General features: G+C 40.5%; 1 protein-coding gene and 1 pseudogene across 9 annotated transcripts in view; both read right to left on the bottom strand.

The window, feature by feature from the left end:
- Positions 1 to 23,772, bottom strand: part of RALGAPA1 (Ral GTPase activating protein catalytic subunit alpha 1) — a 283,623-nt gene that overhangs the window by 37,476 nt on the left and 222,375 nt on the right. For all 9 annotated transcript variants that reach the window (XM_070428039.1, XM_070428075.1, XM_070428057.1 and 6 more), the window contains 3 exons: positions 17,370 to 17,525; positions 1,613 to 1,771; positions 67 to 194 (listed from right to left, as the gene is read on the bottom strand). In XM_070428039.1, the coding sequence (XP_070284140.1) occupies positions 67 to 194; positions 1,613 to 1,771; positions 17,370 to 17,525 (443 nt within the window). The remainder of the gene's footprint in view (positions 1 to 66; positions 195 to 1,612; positions 1,772 to 17,369; positions 17,526 to 23,772) is intronic.
- LOC138992608 (eukaryotic translation initiation factor 3 subunit C pseudogene) lies at positions 2,775 to 8,349 on the bottom strand (annotated as a pseudogene).

The raw sequence follows: 23,772 nt of genomic DNA on the forward strand, positions 1-23,772 counted from the left end.
AGAAGAAACATTTACCTTGGAAAGTAGACAAATATTAGAATAAAAACCATATATTAAAAAGGATACAAGTTTTGATACAGTGGAATCAGTGATTTCAGAGCACGGCTTGCATTTATAGCTGTTGCTCGAACCATAATGGGTAGGACCTTTCCATTCACAATAGCACCATCAAAAAGTGGGCCAAAGAAGGGAACCTAATTGAAAAATTAGAACATAATTTTATACTAAAATTGAAGAAAGGTTTATGTAAGAACAATCAAGACACTGCATACAACAATGTTTCTGCTTTCCCTTTAGTTCTTTCTTCTGTAGAAATACTATTCAAATTCAATTATTTTCCATGATGGGTCATTCACACTAGAACAATAAACAAGAAATGCAAAAGGTCTACATGGTTTCATTCAAAAGAACTGTGTACTTGATGTAACAGACTAAAAAATTTATATTCCCTGCCAACTTTCAAATTTTTGTAGCCTCAATTGTACCAAAAAATTCAACACTGGAAATAAATTCCTCTTTCTCCATTAGTAAACACAGGCAAGCTATACATTCTTATAGGCAGCAAGTTAATTTTTTAAAAATTATTTTTGTGTGATATCCAGCTTTATTACAAAACCTGAAACATTTCTATTACAGAATTTCTTAGAAAAATCTTTGTTTTGATAATTGTCATTTTTATCACATGACTGACAATTTCAAGTTATTCTGTTTGACTATGGTTGGTACAAATGGCAGCTGAAGGCAAGCACATGAGCTGTGAATAATACAGTAAATATTTTAAGCTTATGGCCACATATTGTCTCTGCTGCATATTATTTTTCAATTTAAAAAAACACACATTAAAATGTAGAAAACATCCTTAGCTTGTGGGCTATACAAAAATAGAAAGTGGGCCATAGTTTGCTGACCTCTGGTTTAGATGAACCTTATAAAATCTGGCCATAAGCTTAAATTCACACATAGGGAACTTAACTAAAGGAATTCTTAAGATTCATGATCAAATGTCAAAAAGTAAGTTTTCTATAAACTAAAAGTATTAAATTAAAAAAGTAAGAAACATGAAAATACTACCAAACATTTATTATTTTGAAGGAAAATACTTACACAGGTATGTTTCAATCCCACAGTATAACACATCCAACCAGAACAACTTACTTGGCTTTAAAAAACACACTTTTTAGAACACATAGTTTTAGTACTCTAACTTATTAAGTGACATAACTAAATAATCACATAATCTTAACAAGATATATCAACTAAAATATAGGAATCACATGTTCTAGTTATAAAGGAAATTATTACTTCTGACTGTGTCTTTTAGGAAATAGTAATCATTCTTTCAATAAAAGGTAAGCCCTTTTGTGAGCTTAGCATAAAAGAACTTGCACTCTGGTACTACCAAGCTTTCTCCCTTTTGAACATAGTTTCTTGCTACTTTTCCTGTTTTAGCTCCTTCTGAACCAGACTAAGACAATTCACATAGCTACCAGAGTTTGTCTCATTTCCCACCATTTTCACAACTTGATGTCTAGTCTAAATCCTTCTGAAAGAACAAACAAAGCCATATAGAACTCAAAATATATTACTAAAATGTAAGATAAGAAGTTCTTACCTCTGGTTTTTTCATTATCTGGATACTGAACATGTGATTTTTCATTGGATATATTACAATAAGGACATCACCAAATTCTGTAGGAATAATTCCTCTTCTGTAGTCTCGAGTATGCTCTGACCAAACAATGTGTACTTCATCATTTCCTAAATGTCTCAACTAGAAAACCAAGAAAACAGTTCAGAGTGCTTTAGAAAAGCTCTGTATTTATGTAACTACTGTTAACATACTATAAAAAGATGAAAAGGTAAATAAATAAAAAACCATATTTTAAAAATTTCATTTGACCATTTTTTACAACACATGAAACACAAACATTCAAAGACATCAGGTGACACTACAGAAAACCAGACAGTTTTTAATGATCTATAGTTAATGGGAAACAGAGAACTTAGATTAAAAAAGATTCATATACATCCCCAATACTCTCCTTAACTAGCAATTGCACCGATTCTCCACTACCAAACTTTTTAAAAGATCGTTTAAAAGATTGTTTTTAAAGTGATTGATTTAGCCCAGCTGGCTTGGCTCAGTGGTTGAGCATCAACCTATGAACCAGGTCACAGTTCCATTCCTATTCTGGGCACATGTCTGTGTTGCAGATTCGTTCCTCAGTAGGGGGCGTGCAGGCGGCAGCTGATCAATGATTCTCTCATTGATGTTTTTATGGCTCTCTCTCCCTCTCCCTTTCTCTCTGAAATCAATAAAAATTAAAATAAAATAAAAAGTGACTAAGATTCCTTTTTTTTAAAAATCATTCTCTGGACGTGCTAATAAGCAGTGAACTGGTCTAAAAGAGGTAACAGGAAGAGAAATAAAAGAAATAGATCATTCATAAATTGGGTAATCACCTATTAAGTATGAAAAAGTTGACTATCTGGTTTAACAAATTTATTTCCAGGTTTTCTTTGTCTATGAAACTATGCCTATGAAATTTATCCAAATAGACTTCTTTAGAGTTGGTAGACTCTCAATATGTTATTTAAATATTTGTGATGCTTACTAAGATGTTTTTGGCAATCAGAGAGAGATCATTGTTATTAACTTAATTAGGGTACTCCTAAGGCTTAGGAAGAGCCACACTCAAGGGCCCAAAGAGCCGCATGTGGCTTGCGAGCCGCAGTTTGCCGACCACTGGTCTAGGCCATGGGGACAGAAGTGGTCAGTAGGCTGTCTGAGACTGCTGCTGGCAGTAGCCACCCCAGTGCACGTAGCCTTTGTTTTTGCAGTAGCCATCCTTCTGGCCTCGGAAGTAGCCACCACAGGTACCCTGCTTGTGGTCAAACTCCACTCATTGTTTTCTACAAGGCTGCTCAGCTTCTCCGCCAGCTTACAGAGCCATGTAAGCTGGTCATGTTGGGCACTGGGCTCCGTGTTGGCTGGTTCAAGGAGGCCATCAACTCTTCATTAATAATCATCTTGCTAGTGATGGCGTGCACAGTGGGCAGGTTCAGCCTAACCAGTGTCTCCATGCTGGTGTAGTCATAGATACTGCTGTAGGTAAAGCAGGTCTGCAGTGACTCTTCCTGGATCTTCCTAACCAGTATGATTCAGACTTTGTTGGCCTCAAAGACAAGGTCCCCATACTTTGGGGACCTTATCTTCTCATTAAAGGTCTTCCAGTCGCCCATCTTCATTGATTCAGGGGGATCCAGGAAGGGCTGTCATTGGCCCACTCGCAGATGGTAATGGAACTGCTTGCTGATCATATATATGTTGGTGGGCATCACTCTGTTGGGCGGCCATGTAGGGGATCTCCAGGAGCACGGCAGACAACATGTAAACACACTCCAGTAGCTCCAGGTTGATGTGCAGGTGGAAGGGCACCTGCCATTCCACCTTCTCCCGCTCCTGGCTGGGCTCCTTTACGCGGTGTAGTAGAGACCCTGGCCCAGAAGTTTCTGGGCCTGACTCCTTGACTGGATGTCCAGCAGGGCATTGTGAGCATCATTGGACAGTCCTTGGTGGAAGGCACGGATGCACAGCTGTACCGTGGTGTGGTTTTACAGGATCTGTACTGGACGGACTGTGTGCTGTCTTTTTTTGTTGTTGTTTTTTAACTTTTTGTGAATGCTGTCTTGTAGGTGTCTCATAGCATGAGGTCGTGGACCTGGTACCAGTGGGAGATATAGCAGAGGATGGCGCACGTGCAGTCTGTGCAGTTTTTGGCATAGATGTACTTGCAAAGTCTCTCCATTAGCACAGCTGAGTCCTTGCCCTCATTTTTTGCTTGATCTTGGTTGGACTTTGAGGAGCCCTTAGGGAAGGTAAGCTGCTGCTGATGGGCCTTATAATTAAACTTGCAGGTGTGCAGAATGCACCTCAAGCAGACATGACAGATCTCCTCAGTGGTGCCCTTCTCTTTCAGGTAGCGCTGCACAAGCTCAATGATTGGAATATACCTGCGCCTCATCCTTCAGGTGCTCCACATACTCTTTGGAATGAGGATCAGTATTTTGCATTATTTTGGTAAATTCTTCATCCATTCATTCCACCAGAGTTAGGATACAGCCATAAACACGCAGTGGCTGGTCAACATTATGTGGCTTTTCACTCTCTTCCAGAATGTTCTCTTCAACAAAGATGTTAGGTTTTGCAAACAGGATGTCCATCAGCTCATTGATGCAGTCCAGGCTTCATGTATGTGGCCAGGTTGGCGTTGTAGTCATAGAGAGAACTTGATTTTGATGATGACATCCTCCCCAAGGTTATTTTCAGAAGCAATCTGAACCAGTAGCTGTAGCAGCTCAATCTGGGTTGCACAATCAGTTCCCTTCTTGCCTTGTACCTGTAGGATCTCATTCAGTTTCTTGATAACAACAGTGTGGATGGATGATCTCAGTTCCTCTGGCAAACATTTTTGGTTTCTCCTTAATGAGCACACTCCATCTCGGACCCTTTCCCACTCCCCACATTCATTGTCCTCCTCCTCATCCAGGCGCTTTGATTTCCTATCGTGCTGCTTCTTGGCTTTGTCCTCCCATTTCTTCTCAGTAGCCCTCTTGTCCTCCTCTGTGGCCAGAGCCGTTTTAATGAATCTTGAGGCCAACATGGTCTGTTTCCCTTCCTCTTCCTCCTCCTCTGAGTCAGAAGACGTTGAACCTGTGTCCCACCCTTCATCCTCTTGAGTCCTCATCTTTATCCTCCATCTTTTTTAGAAACTTTGACTCTCTCCAGAAGAAGTTTCTGGTTTCTTCTTCAAGAAAGCTGCAGCACTGACTCCGTCTTCATCCCTATCTGAAGAGCCTTTTGAATCCTTTCTTCTCAGCATCTTCATCTGCAGACTGTTCAGGGTTCTGCTTATAATTTGTAATAAGGGACTCAAAATCTTAGTGTGTTTTTGGATCCTGTGGAGCAGGGTGCTCAAGGCCTTGGCATTGTTCTTATTCATCTTCTTCTTCCCTTCCTTATCTTTCCATAACTCATTAAGATAGTCTCTTAAATCAGCCAGGATATGGATATAGAACTGGGGACACCTTTCTTATCCACAATGCTTTTAGCCTTCCCATATGCTTTTGCCAGGAGCTCAAACTCTTCCAGGCACTTAGTGACATCCTGAATCTTCATGGCATTACCAAGGGTCTGATAAGGTTGGTCAACTCCTCAAACCTGTAGTCCTTGGCACTTCGAACCACTCTCTTGATATCTTCTTCATCTTCACTCAGCAACAATGGCTGTTTGTGGTAGTTACGCCTGACAGGTTTGGTGACAAGCTCCTCCCTGAACAGGGACAACTGATGCTGAAAAACTGTGATATGGCAGATCAGCTGAGCCTACGAGTCACACCACAGAACTCTAATTGTTCTTAAAGTCCCCAATACTAATCTATCTAGAAAATCCTAATCACTATGGATGTTAAGTATTTGAGAATACAAGGTAAATTCCTGAACTTTAAAATTTGTATTACTAAACAAGAAATGTCTTCTCAGATACTTTGATGGATTATAAGATATAGGCAGCTATTATTATTCTAAAAATAATAACCAGCTAAATCTAGACACCAGAATCTATTTTAGAAATATAGTATAAATATTTTTTCTTTTAAGGAGGACTTTTTTTTATAGGTTTAAGTGGATTAAATAACTTTTTTTTTTTTAAATTTTGGAAACCATAAATGTGCTTATTGCTCTAAATAAATGATGGTAGACCTCAAATATCAAAATATTGTATAAGTTTTAATTCCCATTATTTATATCACACACAGACTTGAATGATATACTAGTAAATGTAGGACTTAGGCTTTGTGACATATTTAAAAACCAAAAAAGATTACACAACTCAAAAGCCATGGCTCTATAATTTCATTTTTTAATCAAAATACTTTAAAAATATCCTTCCTATACAGCCATCCCCATGTGTCAGTTTTCCTAATAGGTTTATGTTAACTGAATACAAAAGAAATGTGAAATAAATTTAACCAGGAGGGATGATCCAATCTAATTTTGATACATTAATGTCATATGCTGTACATGTTACAATAGCAGCCAGATCTAATACTAAGCTCCAGGCTATACTGAGATTTCCAAATGGCAGATTGTTCTAAGTGATATCAAGTATAATTGAAGTAATAAACGATAGCAAAAGCTGAGCACACTGTCAGGAAGAATTTAAGTATTTACTTTTTAAAATTAAGTGAGTTAGGTTAGGAAAGACAAGACAATTGAAATAATGCAGGTCTCAATTTACAGAAAATTCCTTTTATTTATCTGCTACATTAACCCTTGAACTCTTGCCAAAGCTATCTATAATTTCTACTGTTCACTTATCTAAAGAAATGAGAGAAAAGGGCAACTGTAGTTTTATCTTATAACCAAAGCTTCCCTTCAAATATCTACTACAGAGTATTAAAAGTCTGTTTAATGGAAAAGAACAATACATTTTTACCAAGATGTTGTAATGAAGATATTTGTGGTCCAGAACCATGTGTATAACAAAGTTATTCTAAACATGGTCAAGCAATTTAAGGGAAAGCTTCAAGAATATCCCTTATGATTTATATTCAAATGCTAAAAAAGTAATTATTTTATTCTGTCATGACAAGGCATGCTTTTATATCTATATATAGAATAATCCTACTATATAATAAACACAAATTGAGAAATTACTAATCATTGTTATATATCTTAGAAATTTCTGAAAAGACTACTAAAAAATCAATTTTGAGTGCTTAACAGTTAACAGAAATTTCAGAAGTGTGTTTGATATATTTTATTTGACATAAAAACTTTATATAAGATTTTATATTTACTTATTTCTTATCTCTCATGGATTTACAAGACTATGTATAGTCAACGAGTTTTTCTATACTCTGAAAACACTCAAAGGGGTTCCTAACTACATGTACTACATTTGTACCAGATATCAATCACTTCTGAAATAGAGTACAAGACTTATGTATATAGGGTAGGTATGTTAAAATCACTAGCAACCAACTACTCTTCCAAATTCACTTCAACTACTGCTGAAGTTATTTTGGAATTCAAAGTATATAACATTGGCTGTAGATTATCATTACCAGTTTATGAAGACAAAGCAGTTAAATGAAATTCAACATGTGTAAAATCGAAGTCCTCAAACCATTATAGAATATTAGCACGAGAAGAGACCTTGAAGTTCTATTTTCCTACCCAATACAGGAACTTCCACTGCAATATTCCTGACAAGTAATCCTGCCTCTGCTTAAATACTTCTAAAGTTAGGTAGCTTAAAAATTCATAAATCAGTTCATTTATTTTTAAAGAGCTTCAATCATTAGAACATTCTTTTTTTTAAATATATTTTATTGATTTTTTACAGAGAGGAAGGGAGAGGGACAGAGAGTTAGAAACATCGATGAGGGAGAAACATCGACCAGCTGCCTCCTGCACATCTCCCACTGGGGATGTGCCCGCAACCCAGGTACATGCCCTTGACCGGAATCGAACCTGGGACCTTTCAGTCCGCAGGCCGACGCTCTATCCACTGAGCCAAACCGGTTTTGGCATTAGAACATTCTTTATGCTAAGCTAAAATATCCCTTTCTGAAGCTAGTTCTGCCAAAATGAGAAGGATTATCAAGTAAATCCAACCTATATTCTATATATTTTCAGATCAGTCTAATAATATATCTCAACTTTACTTTTCCAGGCTAAGTGTTCTTAGTTCCTCTTCTTACAGTTTACAAACCAATTCATTATCCTGAATTATTACCTCAGTTTATTGATATTTCTATTAAACTGTGGTGTTCTGACAAAGAGCACTGGCCTATCTATCTATAGTGGCATACTACTTTGTTTTGTTCATTACATTTAATTTTCTGCATTTTTATATCTTTGGCTCAAATAGAAGTTGCAGTCAATTCAAACCCCTAAGTCTTTTTCTACACAGTTCCTTTAAGCTGGTACAACTGAGTGCTAGAACTGAAGAGGGGATTTCATATTTATTCTCATTAAATTTTACCTTGTTAGGTTCAGATTATCTTTAAGCCTATTAAGGTCATTAATCTGATTCTGCTACTCAATGTGTTGCCTCTCTCTTTCCCAGATTTGTGTTATTCTTAAATTCAGATTCTTGTGTCTTCATGTAAATTTTGGATACCAATGTCAAATGGGACACAGGTTTGGGTAAGAGCCATTACAGATGTTCCTCCTGGTTAAAAAAATATCCACACTTACTAAATATTTACCAAGTGCTTTGTGATAACTTATTTAATTTTTACAACAATGCTACATGGTAAATATAATTATAATTACCTCCATTGTTATAGGTGAGGCACTGAAGCTTAAAAAGATAAAGCAAGCTTGGCAAAGGTCACATAACTAGTTCCAGAAACCACACTTTAACCACTTCCCTATATTGCCTCTTATTAAATAATTAATTTATGTCTCTAGATATAATTACACAACTAGTTATGAATATACTAACTGAACTATTATAAAGACTACATTTCTTCAATTTGTCCACAAGAAATGACTTTGTTAAATGCTTTATACTGTCTATGGCTTTCCCTGATCTAGTAATCCTATTAAAACAAATTAAGTTACTTTGATGCAATTTGTTATGGTGAACTCATCGTGGCTCCTAGTGATCACTACTTCATTACCTAAGTGCTCACAAAACATCTGTTTAATAATCCTATTTTGCCAGGCATTGACATGGAGTTCATGAACGTTAGTAATTTTTGTAGTTGGTGGCCTGTTCAATCTCTTTTAATGAAAATCGGATGCCTGACTATCTTATGGTAGTGTTCTCATTTTCCATGATTATGAACAGAGAGAGATTCCAGAGTCAATTCTAGATTTCCTCATGGCCACAGAACATCACTCTTCTGGAGTTGGAGACTAAAATTCATGTAAAGTAATTTCATAAAATCAGCTTACTCTATGACTTTCCCATTTCTGTTAAAAGCACCAAACAATTCATTATACTCAGGGTCAAAACCTGAAAATCATCAATTTCTGTTTTCCTTACTGTATCTCTAACAGGCTCTTCATTAAAAAAAAAAAAAATTATACTCCTTTTTTGTACTTTCCTATTTCTTCTACTGTTGCCCAAGGTAAGATGCCAGTCATCCTACAGAACTGAACTAGTTCATGAGTTTCTAAAAGGCCTTCTTCTCTCCTCCTTCCTGTCGTCCTTCCTACCCAATTCTTTCATACGTTAGAAAATACTGAGAGCTGAGTAAATGCACTGTGCTAGCTACTACAGATACAATGGTGAGGAAAAAACAGACATAGTCTCTGCTCTCACAAAGCTTCAAATCCAGTGGAGGAGACAGAGTAAAATAACTAGGCAATCTAATCTAATAAAAGATAAACATGCAAATTGACAGTACTTTCGCTATGCCTCAAGCCACGTCCATCAGCCAATTAGAGTGACTATATGCAAATTAACCCAACCAAGATGGCGGCCGGCAGCCACGGAGCTGGAGCAAGCAGGAGGCTTGGTTGCCCCAGTGATGGAGGAAGCCAAGCTTCCACCTGCCGCAGCCAGCTCTGAGCTCCACTGAAGAAAACAAAGTTTCAATTATAGAAGGTAAATAAATCCCAGAATAAAAAAGAAAAAAAGGAGAGGCTGGGAGCTTCGGTCGCCAGGGGGCTTGGCCAGCCTGAAAACGACCCTCAGCCCCTCACCCAGACTGGCCAGGTACCCCAGTGGGGACCCCCCACCCTAAAGGGGGTGTGGCCAGCCTGAAAACAGCTATCAGCCCCTCACCCAGGCGGGCCAAATCTCCATGGGGTGAGGGTCCCCACTGGGGGGGGGGGGGGGGGGGGGGGGCTTGACCAGCCTGCAAATAGCCATCAGCCCCTCACCCAGGCTGGCCAGGCATCCCAGTGGGGACCCCCACCCTGAAGGAGGTGACCAGCTGCAAACAGCCATCAGGCCCTCACCCAGGCTGGCCAGGTACACCAGTGGGGACCCCCACCCTGAAGGAGGTGTGACCAGTTGCAAACAGCCATCAGCCCCTCACCCAGGCTGGCCAGGCACCCCAGCGGGACCCCCACACTGATCCGGGACACCCTTCAGGGCAAACCAGCTGGCCCCCACCCATGCACCAGGCCTCTATCCTATCTAATAGACAAACATGGTAATTGACCGTACCTTTACCACGCCTCCCACTGGCTAATCAGCACGATATGCAAATTAACCACCAACAAAGATGGCGGCTAATTTGCATACTGCAAGCAGGGCGGGACAGTGTAGCCGCCAGCACGAGCCGCTGCCATCCCGGGCTGCAGGCCGGCCCCAGAAGTCGCCCAGAAGCCGGTGATCTGGGGGAGATGGGGGTCCCCTGCCCAGGCCTGACACCTCTGGCGGAGGCGTCAGGCCTGGGCGGGGGGGCGAAGCCGGCAATCGGAAGGGTCTGGGGGTCCCCTGCCCAGGCCTGACACCTCGGCGAGAGGCGTCAGGCCTGGGCAAGGGGCTGATCTGGCGATCGGAGGGTGATGGGGGTCGACGCCTCTGGATGAGGCGTTAGGTCTGGGCGAGGGTGGAGCCGGTGATTGGGGGAAGATGGGGATCCCCTGCCCAGGCCTAAAGCCTGGGCCAGAGGCGTCAGGCCTGGGGCGGGGGGGTGGAGCAAGCCGGCGATTGGTGTGAACTACAGAGGAAACACCTTTTCTGACCGCTCATTGGTTAAGCTCCCTGTATGCCACTGGTAATATTCTTAGTAACTTGGGTAATAAGAATCCAAAAAGGTGATCTAGGGTTTTTCACCACACTCCTGGCGAAAAAAAACGAAGGTCCGCTGCTGGAGGGGCTAAGAAATGTCATATCCTGCCCTAGCCGGTTTGTCTCAGTAGATAATGCCTTGGCCTGCTGATGGCAGGGTCTGAGTTCAATTCTGACCAAGGGCATGTACCTAGGTTGCAGGCTCCTCCCTGGCCGGGGCCCAGGTCAGGGCTCATGCAGGAGGCAACTAATCAAAGTTTTCCTCTCACTTTGATGTTTCTGTCTTTCCCTTTCTCTTCCACATTCTCTAAAAATCAATGGAAACATATCCTCAGGTGAGGATAAAAAAAAAAATAATAAAGAAATTATTACTTTATGAAAGACACATCTTGAAAATGCCTAAAGAAAGTTGTCATTTTTTCATGGTGAAGGGACTGGAGTCCATGTTGATGAAAAAACCTTGCTGGCTGTGGTGACTGGCAGTGGCTGCAGCAGCGGGGTGATGGGGCTGGTGCCTTCCCCTGATCAGCTCGGTCACCTCCCACAAAGGGAGGCAAGACTGCGGCTTAGGCCCTATCCCCAAGGGGAGCAGGGAGCGGGCCTAAGCCGTTACTAGGACATCCCCTGAGGGCTCCCAGTATGTGAGAGGGGGTAGGCTGAGCTGAGGGACCCCCCCCCCCCACCCAGTGCACGGATTTCGTGCACTGGGCCCCTAGTCCTATATAATAAAAGGGTAATATGCAAATTGACCCTAACAGCAGAACTACTGGGAATGACTGGTGACACACACTGACCACCAGGGGGAAGACGCTCAATGCAGGAGCTGCCCTCTGGGGGTCAGTGCGCTCCCACAGGGGGAGCTCTGCTCAGCCACAAGCCAGGCTGGTGGCTGCTAGTACAGCGGTGGTGGTGGGAGCCTCTCCCGCCTCCTCGGCAGCACTAAGGATGTCAGACTGCAGCTTAGGCCGGCTCCCTGCTGGCAAGTGGACATTCCCCGAGGGCTCCCGGGCTGCCAGAGGGATGTCTGATTGCCAGCTTAGGCCCAATCCCCTGGGGAGCAGGCCTAAGCCAGCAGGTGGTCATCCCCCTAGGGGTCCCAGACTGCGAGAGGGCACAGGCTGGGCTGAGGAACGCCCCCCCCCCCCCAGTGCACAAATTTTTGTGCACTGGGCCTCTAGTCTATACTAATAAAAGCCTAGGTGGCCCTTGCGCCCTTGCACGACGCCCTCACGTCATCACAAGTTAACCGCCCCCACGCTGTCATAAGATGGTCACCACAAGATGACTGGCAGGGGAGGGCAGTTGGGGGCAACTAGGCCTGCAGGGGAGGGCAGCTGGGGGCAACCAGGCCTGCAGGGGAGGGCAGTTGCGTGCGACCAGGCCTGCAGGGGAGGGCAGTTGGGTGCAACCAGGCTGGCAGGGAGGGCAGTTCGGGGCAACCAGGCCAGCAGAGGAGGGCAGTTGGGGGTGAGATCAGGCCGGCAGGGGAGGGCAGTTGGGGGTGATCAGGCCAGCAGGGGAGCAGTTAGGCGTCAATTAGGCTGGCAGGGGTGCCATTAGGGGATGATCAAGCTGGCAGGTAGAAGTGGTTAGTGGCAACCAGGCAGGCAGGCAGGCAGGCGAGCAGTTAGGAGCCAGCGGTCCCAGATTGTGAGAGGGATGTCTGACAGCTGGTTTAGGCCCGATTGAGGGGTCCCAGATGGGAGAGGGTGCAGGCCAGCTGAGAGACACCCCCCCACCCCCGTGCACTAATTTTGTGCACCAGGTCTCTAGTAAATTAATAATTAACAATATAGACAATGCTCTAAATATACTCCCCCAAATGCAAGTATCAAAGAAAACTAAGCTATAATGGCAACTTGAAGAATGCAAAGAAGGTAATTAGGTTAGGTAGTTACTTCAGCAGATAGTGGGTATACATGCAGAAATTGAAAATGAGTAATACTGCCCCACACCCTCATGTTTTCCCTAATCTTCCAGACACGCGTATGTAGCAAAACATACAATATCATATACTCCTCAATCATGTGAAAAGCATACGTTCATACACATTCTTATAGCCACATACGTTTTCATACATTCACTTCCTGTGTGGATCATTCATTTATTTTTTAGTAACTAAGAAAAGCATCTTGCTCTAGCTGGTTTGGCTCAGTGGATAGAGCATCAGCCTGCAGACTGAAGGGTCCTGAGTTCGAGTCCAGTCAAGGGCACATGCCTGGGTTGCAGACTTGATCCCCAGTAGGGGGTGTGCAGGAGGCAGTTGATCAATGATGCTCTCTCATCATTGATCTTTCTATCTCTTTCTCCCTCTCCCTTCCTCTCTGAAATCAATAAAAATATATATATTTAAAAAAAAGCTTTTTGACGCAATAGGCATAGCATCTATCTATTACATGATACCTTAGTAGAGTAGACACTCAATAAATAATACTCAATTAATAATTAAAAGGATAATACCACAGTACTAGTTAATTTTTCCCCTATCATTACATAGTGTAAGCATAAAAACAATTATGGCATTTATTTTAATATGCCACTTTGAAGGTGATAAAGGCTATAAACAAAATAAAATTGGGTATGTGATGGAGTTACTGGGTAGAGGGGGCTACTTTGCTAGGATGATCTGGAAAGGATTCTCTGAGGAACTGTCTATATGAGTCTGAGAATAGGACAATGAAAATGAGAAAGCCTGATGATGTGGAGAAAGAGCATTTCAAATAGAAAGAATAGTAAGTGCATACTCCTGAGATAAGAACAAACTTGACATGCTGGCAGATTAGAATGACAGCCAGTAAGGCCACATGTGGTAAAGGGAAAAGAAAGCAACAGAAGATGAGACCAAAGGGGTAGGCAGGAAGGTGGCCAAGTCACGTAGGGCATTGAAGGCCATAGTGGGGAATTCAAATTTTATTCTACATGCAATGAGAAACCATTCCTATACCACACAAATTATATCATTTCCAGTAGTGAGATAAATTTACTCTGGAGCATTTGTATTTTCTGGTTTCTCTATCTATTCTTATCATTAGGAGTATATTTATAGAAATTGGGGTTAAGGATAGAGTCTATGACATTAAAATAGAATTATTTTATGTAAGGTTGTTATATTTTGGGACTGAAACCATGGGTATAATTCCATAACATTTATTAACTATTATATTACTACACTTTTACTAAAATAATTAAAATTTTGTTATTCCTTAAATTTTTTTGAACTAATTCTCCAGACTATATTTAGCATATAGTTCTTTGGAAAGTAAAGTATATTGCAATTGTATTCCCAAATAAAATAAAAATAGGAAATATTAAAATCAGACCAAACGGGTCTATAAAAGCTCACTCATTTGCTAAACTATTGTGACCAAATTTTTTTTAAAAAAATGAATTGCTGTCCATTACACTAACAGTATTTCAGAAGAAACTGACATCAATAAAAGGCTTCTTTCCCCTCTTTTGGCGGGGGGGGGGGGGGGGGGGGGGGATCCAGGAAATGAAAGATAGACTAGAGAGTCCAACTAAATATGTTACAATTATCTGAACTTGATCTTTATCAAACTCGTAAAAGGATGATTCAGCTACCTATGAAGCAGAGTATCAGCAAGTGGCTAGAACAAGGAGACAGAGGAAATGAGACAAGCTCCTGTGAACACTTTATACCAATGCTTGCAGCACTTTTGATTTTTTTTAGGGGTGAATAAACTCAGTTAAGTGGAAATTATTTTTAACCATTTTCCATCAATCCTCCTCAGGTAGAGATAATTTATAGAACAGATGATTTGAACTAGGGTTATATCAGGATTTTTGATATGGTGGAATAATATTTCTGAGAGAGACTACTTTGTTAGGTTGAATGTTTGGTTAATTTGTTCAAGAAGTACAGTCTAAAAAAAAAGAAGTATAGTCTATATTGTAAAAATTCTGTTCCTACTGTCTTGAGCCTTGAAAAAGCTCCTCATCACAAGAAATAAAAGGATATATTTAAATATGTTCAAAGATATTTACCTCTTATTCTGAGAAAATAAAATGCTTAAAAATAATGTACAAAATCACCACATATTTTAAATAAAAAGTGAGATCTCAAATTAGTTTCTGTAAACTAGATATAAATGAGTTTCTCCTTTCAAGTTTAAAACAAAGAACCAGAGTCATAAATAATTCTAGCTTGCCAGAGGCATGGCTATTTCTTTATACTGACTGTCGACTATCTAATTTAATTAGAGGTATTAAACTCCATGCTGAGGTCAACGAGCCTTACATCCTCCAATATTACACTTCAACCAGTGCTCATTAATGTGTCTACTGAATGGATTAACACACTAAAGATATATGTACAAAGGAAAGGGGGACAACCTAATGATATCCAATTGTTCATTTGTAATAGGACACATGTTCTAGGCCTCAACTTATTACCTCTAATGTGGAATTTATTAAATTCAGGAGAAAAAATGCCAATACAGAAAGTGATTTTTTATTAAGGGGAACTGGTATAAGACAACTGGTTTCTATGATTAAATTTAAACATTTAACCTTTTATTAAAAAGAAATTGATACTATAATAGAGCTAAAATATAAGCCTGTTACTTAGAAAAATCTTACATACTAGCACTCTGAAGAGCAGATTAAGGACAAGAGTAATAAAGAACAGGAAAAAGGAAAACTCAGTATATAGAGTAATAAATATTAAGTTGACAGGTTTTACTTTTATATGGTAGGTACTATATATGTGAAAGCAGTGACATTTACAGTTTCAAAATACTTAGAGATTAAATAACACACTTCTAAATAACACATGGGTCAAAGATTCTCAAGAGAAAATAAAAAATATTTAGAACTAAATGAAAATAAAAAAGTTCTGGAAAAGGATACTAGTGATGGGTGTATAACAGTAAATGAATTTTATGCCAATGGACTGTACATTTAAAGTAGTTAAAATGGTAAATTTCATGTTGCATATATATTTTATATTTAAAAAAACACCTTTCTATACTTATATGAAACTCTTAGTGTTCAAGGTTTAATCCCTCAAAATTTCAGTATTTAAAATTTTCACCATTTAAAAGTATAATTTCAAATAGAACTCAACTGTTTAACAATTCTTAAATGGTGTTATCATTTCCAAAATTAATTTTGTTGTGATACCTGATTGTTAAACATCCATTTCAGATTCTTCTTATATAGAGACAAACCATTGTGAATGTTTTGATGAAATAATAAATCTTACTTGACATTTCTACAAAGGTCACAGGTACGAAAGTTTAAGTACCATATAATGATCAGGTTTGATATAGTGAAGTAAAAATATCCTGACATAATTTTTAAAAAGTATTTTAACAAAAAATGATATACTTTATTCTGCTCTTATGCTTGCAATCTAAGGTACTATTAATTTTAGACTGTTCTGGGGTTTAAAAGTTGTATCCATGGAGCCAAAAAATGATGATGATGATAAATATGAGTCACTGCCAAGTTCTTAATGATTAAAATTATTTATCTTTTTGTATTATACTCATACTTACATACCTCCTCCTAAACCTACCACACTATTGTCTGTGTCCATCATGGCTCTTTTTGTAATTCTAAAAACTACATGCCAAGAAATTCTATAGCAAACCTCTATTGAACATGCTTTCCTACATTTACCAATTATCTTCACCTTTATTACTCATTTCAATCTAATTAGCATCCTTATATTACTTTTACTAACCATTACTGATTTAGTAAGCATTTTCCAACAATATTCTAAAATATAAACAAAATGCATCAAGGATATTAAATCAATCTTATAAAATATTTGAGAAGAGTTCTGAAGTTCCTTTTCAATAGTATGATAAGAGCACTGTTTTCATAGCTTATTAATGAAGTGTACAGAGCTTTGATATCAAGCAACAAAATATCAAGTAAAATGACCTATGATATTAAGTTGGTTACATGCAGCAGTTTTGAATAAATGGAGGAGGAAGAAAGGATGGAGGAGGAAGAAAAGATGGAGGAAGTGGAGAAGGCAAAGAGAAGAAATGTTGGACAAGATTTTAATTTTAAAGTGTTTCTTCCTAACAAAACCATATACACACAACTGTTCTCTGAGGTATCCCTGTGGTCATTAAAATGATTTTTGAATAACGGTGCCAGCTACAGTAAAATGGTGTCATAGGTTTTAAAAGGTGTGGGCCATCAAAATTACTCCACTATTTCTCTCGTAAAAATTTATTTAAATTAATTAAGGCTTATTTTATCTGCTATTTTAGTTTTAATTAAAATTTATAATAAAGAATGTTATATTTTAAGTGCTTTTGTAATAATTTACTTTTTCCCCCCCTCCTTCAATCAATATAAATATACCTATCCATACAAAGGGACTTGAAATATAATTTCACAACTTTGTATACACAAGTTTTTCAATTTGTCAGGTCTCCATTTTCTTGAAGGCAAATTTTTAGTTAAAACTATCAATCATATCATTAAAGAAAATAGAGTTTGTTCTATAACAATACTGTTTCTGAAGATATTGGGTGAGTACTCAGAATTAGTGTTTGATCAACTAGATTACTAGTACTTACATATTTTATATATTAATTTTTGTAAATACCAGGATTTTAACACTTACTTTTTTGGTCAAAGAGTCATCAGACTCAGAAGGCATTCTTGTTGATACATGAAAAATTACTTCCATTGTAGAGGTAGCAAAATATGGTGTGGTCAATCCAGTGCTTTTGTTTTTTTGTAGTCCTCCCATGAAACCACAATGGTTTGTAAGATTTACCTAGAAGCAATGAAGAGACACAATATTAATCAACTAAACAAAATTAAAAAAAACTCAGTTGAAAAAGAGCAAACTTTTCACTTTGCAAAAACAAGGGGAACAAAGGGATCAATCAATGCTTGACCCAGAATTACCAGTTAGAGCTGCTCTATTCACTTTAGTATTTTTTCTTAAGTATTTGAAGATCCCTAATTAATAGGAGTTAATTAGAAAAGAAATGAACTGCTGTGTACTATGAATCTTTAGTTAGGCTACTAGGTGTTAATGGTAAATTATAAAGGCTGTGGGGGGACACCAAGGCCACAGAGTGAAAATCAAGTAGCAAAAATCAAGACTGGAAATGATTTTGGGAAAAGTTAAAACAGTAATGCCACTTTGATAAAATTATTCATTAGGTGTATCATATTTACTCCTCAAAACTGCCTTCCTAATTATTAGTACGTATCATTAGCCCAAAACAAGAATATCAAAATGCAGAACTTAAGCATACTTCAAATGCATCGAACTAGGAATCAATCTGTGCAAAGATTTTTAAATATCTTTTTTTCTAATTCTAGATACAATAAAGGCTAATATCAGGGCTGTTGCATTGAATTATATTCCCTGGATCTCTGTGATGCATGGAAGTCAGCAACTTAAGTTCATTATAGAAAATTAAAGAAATAATGGTGAAAAAAATTTTAAACACTGCTTAAATTTCTCCTTTCAGAGAAACCACTTATACATATGTTTTTAAATAATAAATCTGGATATCTGATAAAGTGAAGAATTATAAAAATAAAATCTCTGTACTTTGTGAAGAGATATGTCTTTTAACCATCAGTATCAGCTACTAATGGGTGAACATACCACTAATTTTTTTTTTTTTTTTTTTTAAATATATTTTATTGATTTTTTACAGAGAGGAAGGGAGAGAGACAGAGAGCCAGAAACATCGATGAGAGAGAAACATCGACCAGCTGCCTCCTGCACATCCCCCACCGGGGATGTGCCCGCAACCGAGGCACATGCCCTTGACCGGAATCGAACCCGGGACCCCTCAGTCCGCAGACCGACGCTCTATCCACTGAGCCAAACCGGTTTCGGCAACATACCACTAATTTTTATACCATTACTATATGAGATTGATTCAGTAATACATTCATATAATTAACAATTCAAAAGATATACCTTCCATATCTCATCTCTGGCTACTCAGCTTTCCCAGAAAGCAATTTCTTAAGTATCCTTCCAAAAATGTTCTCTGTATATACAATTAAATTATTTTATGTATGTGTGTATATACATACACATAGCACGCATATACAATGTTCTGCACTTTGCTTTTTTTGCACTTAAAATGTCTTGAAAAATACTCCTTATTAATAAGTAAAGAGTTTCCTCATTTTTTGTTTTCATAGCTTCACAGTTCATTTTCTTGATGAACAATAATTTAACTAGTCCCCTACTTGAAGGATTTCTAAGTGGTTTCCAATCTTTTGCCATTATAGTCAATGCTGCAGTGAATAACACTGAACACATCATGTTGCATTTGTGAAAGTAGATCTGTAGGACAAATACTCCAAAATGGAACTGTAAGTCAAAGGGCATGTGCACTTTTAATTTTGAAACCCACTAGCCAAATTGCTTTTCATACATGGCACCAATAGTGTATGAGAGTACCTGTTTCTCTCACACCATTTCAAATTATCAAACTTTATGATCTTTGCTAATCTGATAGGTGAAAATAGTATCTTAGTGTAGTTTTTTTTGTTTTTTTTTTTAGTGACAAAGTTATTTTCAAGTCAATTATCTGATTTATGTAAAGGAGAAAGTCTCAGTTTAATGTTCCCTTGCTGTAAACACTTCGGTAACACTAGCTGATCTCTATTCTTTTTAAATAACCTTTTTATCTGGAGATCATTGAAAATTCACATGAAGTTTTAAGAAATAATAAAAAGAAATCCCATGTACCTTTTACCCAGATTCCTCCAGTGAAAAACTATATTACAACCAGGCTACTGACATTGATAAAGTTAAAAGACAACATTTTCATCATGAGAGGATCCATTATGTTGCCCTGTTACATGATTCACTCCCACCCTACTGCCTCCTTAATCCCTGGCAATAACTAATCTGTTCTTCACTACCAAAACTGTCATTTCAAGAATGTTACATAAATGAAATTATAGAGTATGCAACCCTCCCAAGTGTTTGCAGATTTTTCAGTTAATGATTTCCAATTTGACCCCATTATATGATTTCAATGCTTTTAAATTTGAAGTTTGTTTTATGGTTCAACATATGGTCTATTTTGGGAACTTAAAAGAATATGTATTCTGTTCTTGTCAGGCAGAGTGCTGTATAAATGCAATTAACCCCTCCTGATGATGGTGTTGAGTTCTTCCACAGACTTGCTGATTTTCTGTCTGGTTCTTCTTATAGTTGTTGAGAGAGTGGTGAAGTTTCCATCTATAATTGTGGATTTGTTCATTTCTTCTTTCAGTTTTGTCAGTTTTGCTTCACATATTTTGCAGTTCTGCTGTTTACTGCACATACAGGACTGTTATGTCTTCTTGGTGGAGTGACCCTTTTATCATTACACTAACTGCAGCTCGTGAGCCACATGCGGCTCTTTGGCCCCTTGAATGTGGCTCTTCCACAAAATACCACGTGGGGGCGCGCATGTACAGTGCGATTGAAACTTTGTGGCCCATGCACAGAAGTCGGTATTTTGTGGAAGAGCCGGTATTTTGTGGAAGAGCCACATTCAAGGGGCCAAAGAGCCGCATGTGGCTCACGAGCTGCGGTTTGCCAAGCCGCAGTTTGCCGACCACTGCACTAGAGGCCTGATGCACGAAATTTGTGCGAGGGGCTTGGCTCTTGCAGCCGCGGCAGCTGCCTCAGCCCTCACAGCCCTGGCTTCATCTGGAAGGTCGGTTGGCTGTCCTTTCTAATTAGCATATTATGCTTTTATTATTATAGACTAGAGGCCCGGTGCACAAAAACTTGTGCACTCGGGAGGGGAGAGGGGGTCCCTCAGCCCGGCCTGTGCCCTCTCGCAGTCTGGGACCCCTCAGGAGATAATGACCTGCTGGCTTAGGCCTACTCCCGGGTGGCAGAGGGCAGGCCCAATCCCTAGGTGCAGCCCCTGGTTGGGCTCAGAGCAGGGCCGATTGGGGAGTTGGGGCGCCGCCCCCTGTCATGCACAGAGCAGGGCGGATTGGGAGGTTGTGATGCCACCCTCAGTCACGCTCAGGGTAGGGCCGATTGGGGGGTTGGGGCACCGCCCCGTCACACTCAAGGTAGGGTCGATGGGGAGGTTGCGGCACCACCCCCTGTCATGCACAGAGCAGGGCGGATCAGGGGGTTGGGGCTCCATACCCTGTCACACACAGAGCAGGGCCGATCAGGGGGTTGAGGAGCTCCCCCCTGTCACTCACAGAGCAGGGCCCATCAGGGGGTTGAGGAGCTCCCCCCTGTCACTCACAGAGTAGGGCCGATAGGGGAGTTGGGGCACCGCCCCGTCACACACAGAGCAGGGCCGATCAGGGGGTTGGGGCGCCACCACTGTCACACTCAGGGCAGGGCCGATGGGGAGGTTATGACTCTACCCTGTCACACACAGAGCAGGGCCTGTGGCGGGGGGGGGGGGGGGGGGGAAGGGGGGTTTGGGTCACCGCCCTCTGTCACCCACTGAGCAGGGCCGATCAGGGGGTTGGGGCGCTGCACCCTGTCACACACAGAGCCGCAGGGCGATCAGGGGTTGGGGAGCTCCCCTCTATCAGGCACAGAGCAGGGCTGATCAGGGGGTTGGGGCACCTTCCCCTGTCACGAACAGAGCAGGGCGGATAGGGAGGTTGTGGCCCCGACCCCTGTCACACACAGAGCTGCAGGGCGATCAGGGGGTTTGGGCGCTGCCCCCCGTCACGCTGATCCCGGTGCCGAGAGGCATATTACCCTTTTAATATATAGAATAGAGGCCTGGTGCACGGGTGGGGGCTGGCTGGTTTGCCCTGAAGGGTGTCCTGGATCAGGGTGGGGGTCCCCACTGGGGTGCCTGGCCAGCCTGGCTGAGGGGCTGAGGGCCGTTTTCAGGCTGGCAGGTGACTGAAGCTCCCAACCGCTCCTTCTTTTCTTTTTTTTTTTAAATTCTGGGCCAGCTTTAGCTCTGAGGGCTCGGCTGCTGAAAGCAGGTTTCTGGCCTTTGTTTACCTTCTGTATTTGATACAATGTTGTGGTCCGGCTGGCTGAAGCCCGGCTGACTAAAGCAGGTTTCTGGGGTTTGGTTTAGCTTCTATATTTGCAACATAGTTGCTCAGAGTTGCAGCTGAGAGGCCGGCAAGTCAGGCAGGGAACGTTGGAGTCCGCAGTCACTGGAGCAAGCAAGCCTCCCTGTTCGCTTCAGTGCATGGCTGCCGGCCGCCATCTTGGCTGGCAGTTAATTTACATATCTCCCTGATTAGCCAATGGGAAGGGTAGCGGTTGTACGGCTAATTACCATGTTTCTCTTTTATTAGATAGGATAATGTTCTCCCTGTCTATGGTAAGTTTCTGAAGCCAACTATTAATTGTAGCCACTCTGATTTTTCTTTGATTAATATTTGCATGATATAACTTTCCATCCTTTTACTTTCTAGTAGCCTATATTTTTATATATTAAGTGAGTTTCTTCTTCCTTTTTACTTCTTCGAAATACAAACATAGACTTTATTACAAAGCAGTTTTTCACACAATTGCAAGTTAAGATATTAGAATGGTATTCTGGTAACAAAATTTGTGAGAAATACTTGACCAAGAAAAGCATGTAAGACTTCTCTATAGTCAACGTTCTCAGACCTCTACAGAGGAGGACAACTGCATTCCCTCTAAGTAAAGCCAGGCAGTGACAATGAGCACTGTGCATCACCCCGTTGTGGGGCTCAATGCCTCCATCCCCAGGACTAGAGAAAGGGCAGGTTATGAGGACTGGAAGGGCCCTGCCTTCAGCCTTTGGGGGAAGGGGAGGAGGAACAAGCGAAGTAGGAGAGAAGGAAAAGAGGAGAGAAGGAGGAGGAGGGGGAGGAGGAATGAATTGAGAGGCAGCTGAGTGCTCACCTGTGCTGCCTCCACTAATCTGTGCTCATCACTCTGGGGAGTTGCAGATGAAGAGGGATGTTGGTGAGGAACACTAAGAAAAATTTGGTTTACTTTCCCAGCTTGTATTTATATTTTGTGCTTTAAAAATCCTGGAGATTTAAGCTTCTGCTCAAATTCCAGAGTACAGTAATATCTCTAATGAAGGAAGGCTTAGGGCAGGTAATTCCCATCATATTTCTGAGAGGGACAAAGGTTAGGAAAGGATTATAACTTAGTTTTATTTTAGGAAAATACTCTTTTTCCTAGTGCATATGTGGATTTTTTAATCCAGTCTGCCAATTTTTAAGTGGTATATTTAGACATATTTAGCATACTTATATAATGACTAATATGTTAGGGCTTAAGCCTGTAATTTTATTTTTTGTCTTCTGTTTTATTGTTTCTCTTTTATTTTTCCTGCCTCCTATGGGTTAAAATTATCTAGAATTCCATTTTTATTTCTCTTGTTTTTAAATCCTCACCCCAGGATATACTTAGAGGGAGGAAGGGAGAGGAAGGGGGAGGGGGGGGGGGAGGGAGAGAGAGAGAGAGAGAGAGAAAGATTCTCCCATACATGCCTCTACCCAGGATTGAACCTACAGCGTTTTGGTGCATGGGATGACACTCCAAACAACTGAGACACTTGGTCAGGGCTTATCTATCATTTTTGAGAGTATTTTTAAAGTGTATTTCTTGGTATGTTTTTTAGTGGTTGCTCTTGGTATTATATGTACACTAGAGGCCTGGTGCTCGGCATTTGTGCATGGGGGGGGGAGGGACTGTGCCCTCTCGAAGTCCGGGCCATCCCTGAGGGGTCCTTAGTGGTGCTGCGAAGGCGGGAGAGGCTCCCGCCACTGCCATTGTGCTTGCCCGCCATGAGCCCGGCTTCTGGCTGAGCGGTTTTCCCCATGGGAGCGCACTGACCACCAGGGGGCAGCTCCTGCATTGACCATCTGCCCCCTGGTGGTCAGTGTGCATCATAGCGACTGGTCGTTCTGCCGTTCGGTCGATTTGCATATTAAGGTTTTATTATCTAGGATAGCTTATCGTAGTTATGTATATACTAATGCCCCAGTGCATGGATTTGTGCACATTGAAAGACTTTCTATTTTTTTCATTTGTTTCAACTGTGTTCCCAATTGCTTGTTGA

Source organism: Myotis yumanensis, unplaced genomic scaffold, assembly GCF_028538775.1.
Source record: "Myotis yumanensis isolate MYYU_CA2020_CCGP unplaced genomic scaffold, mMyoYum1.0.hap1 SCAF_1, whole genome shotgun sequence".
NCBI lineage: Eukaryota > Metazoa > Chordata > Mammalia > Chiroptera > Vespertilionidae > Myotis > Myotis yumanensis.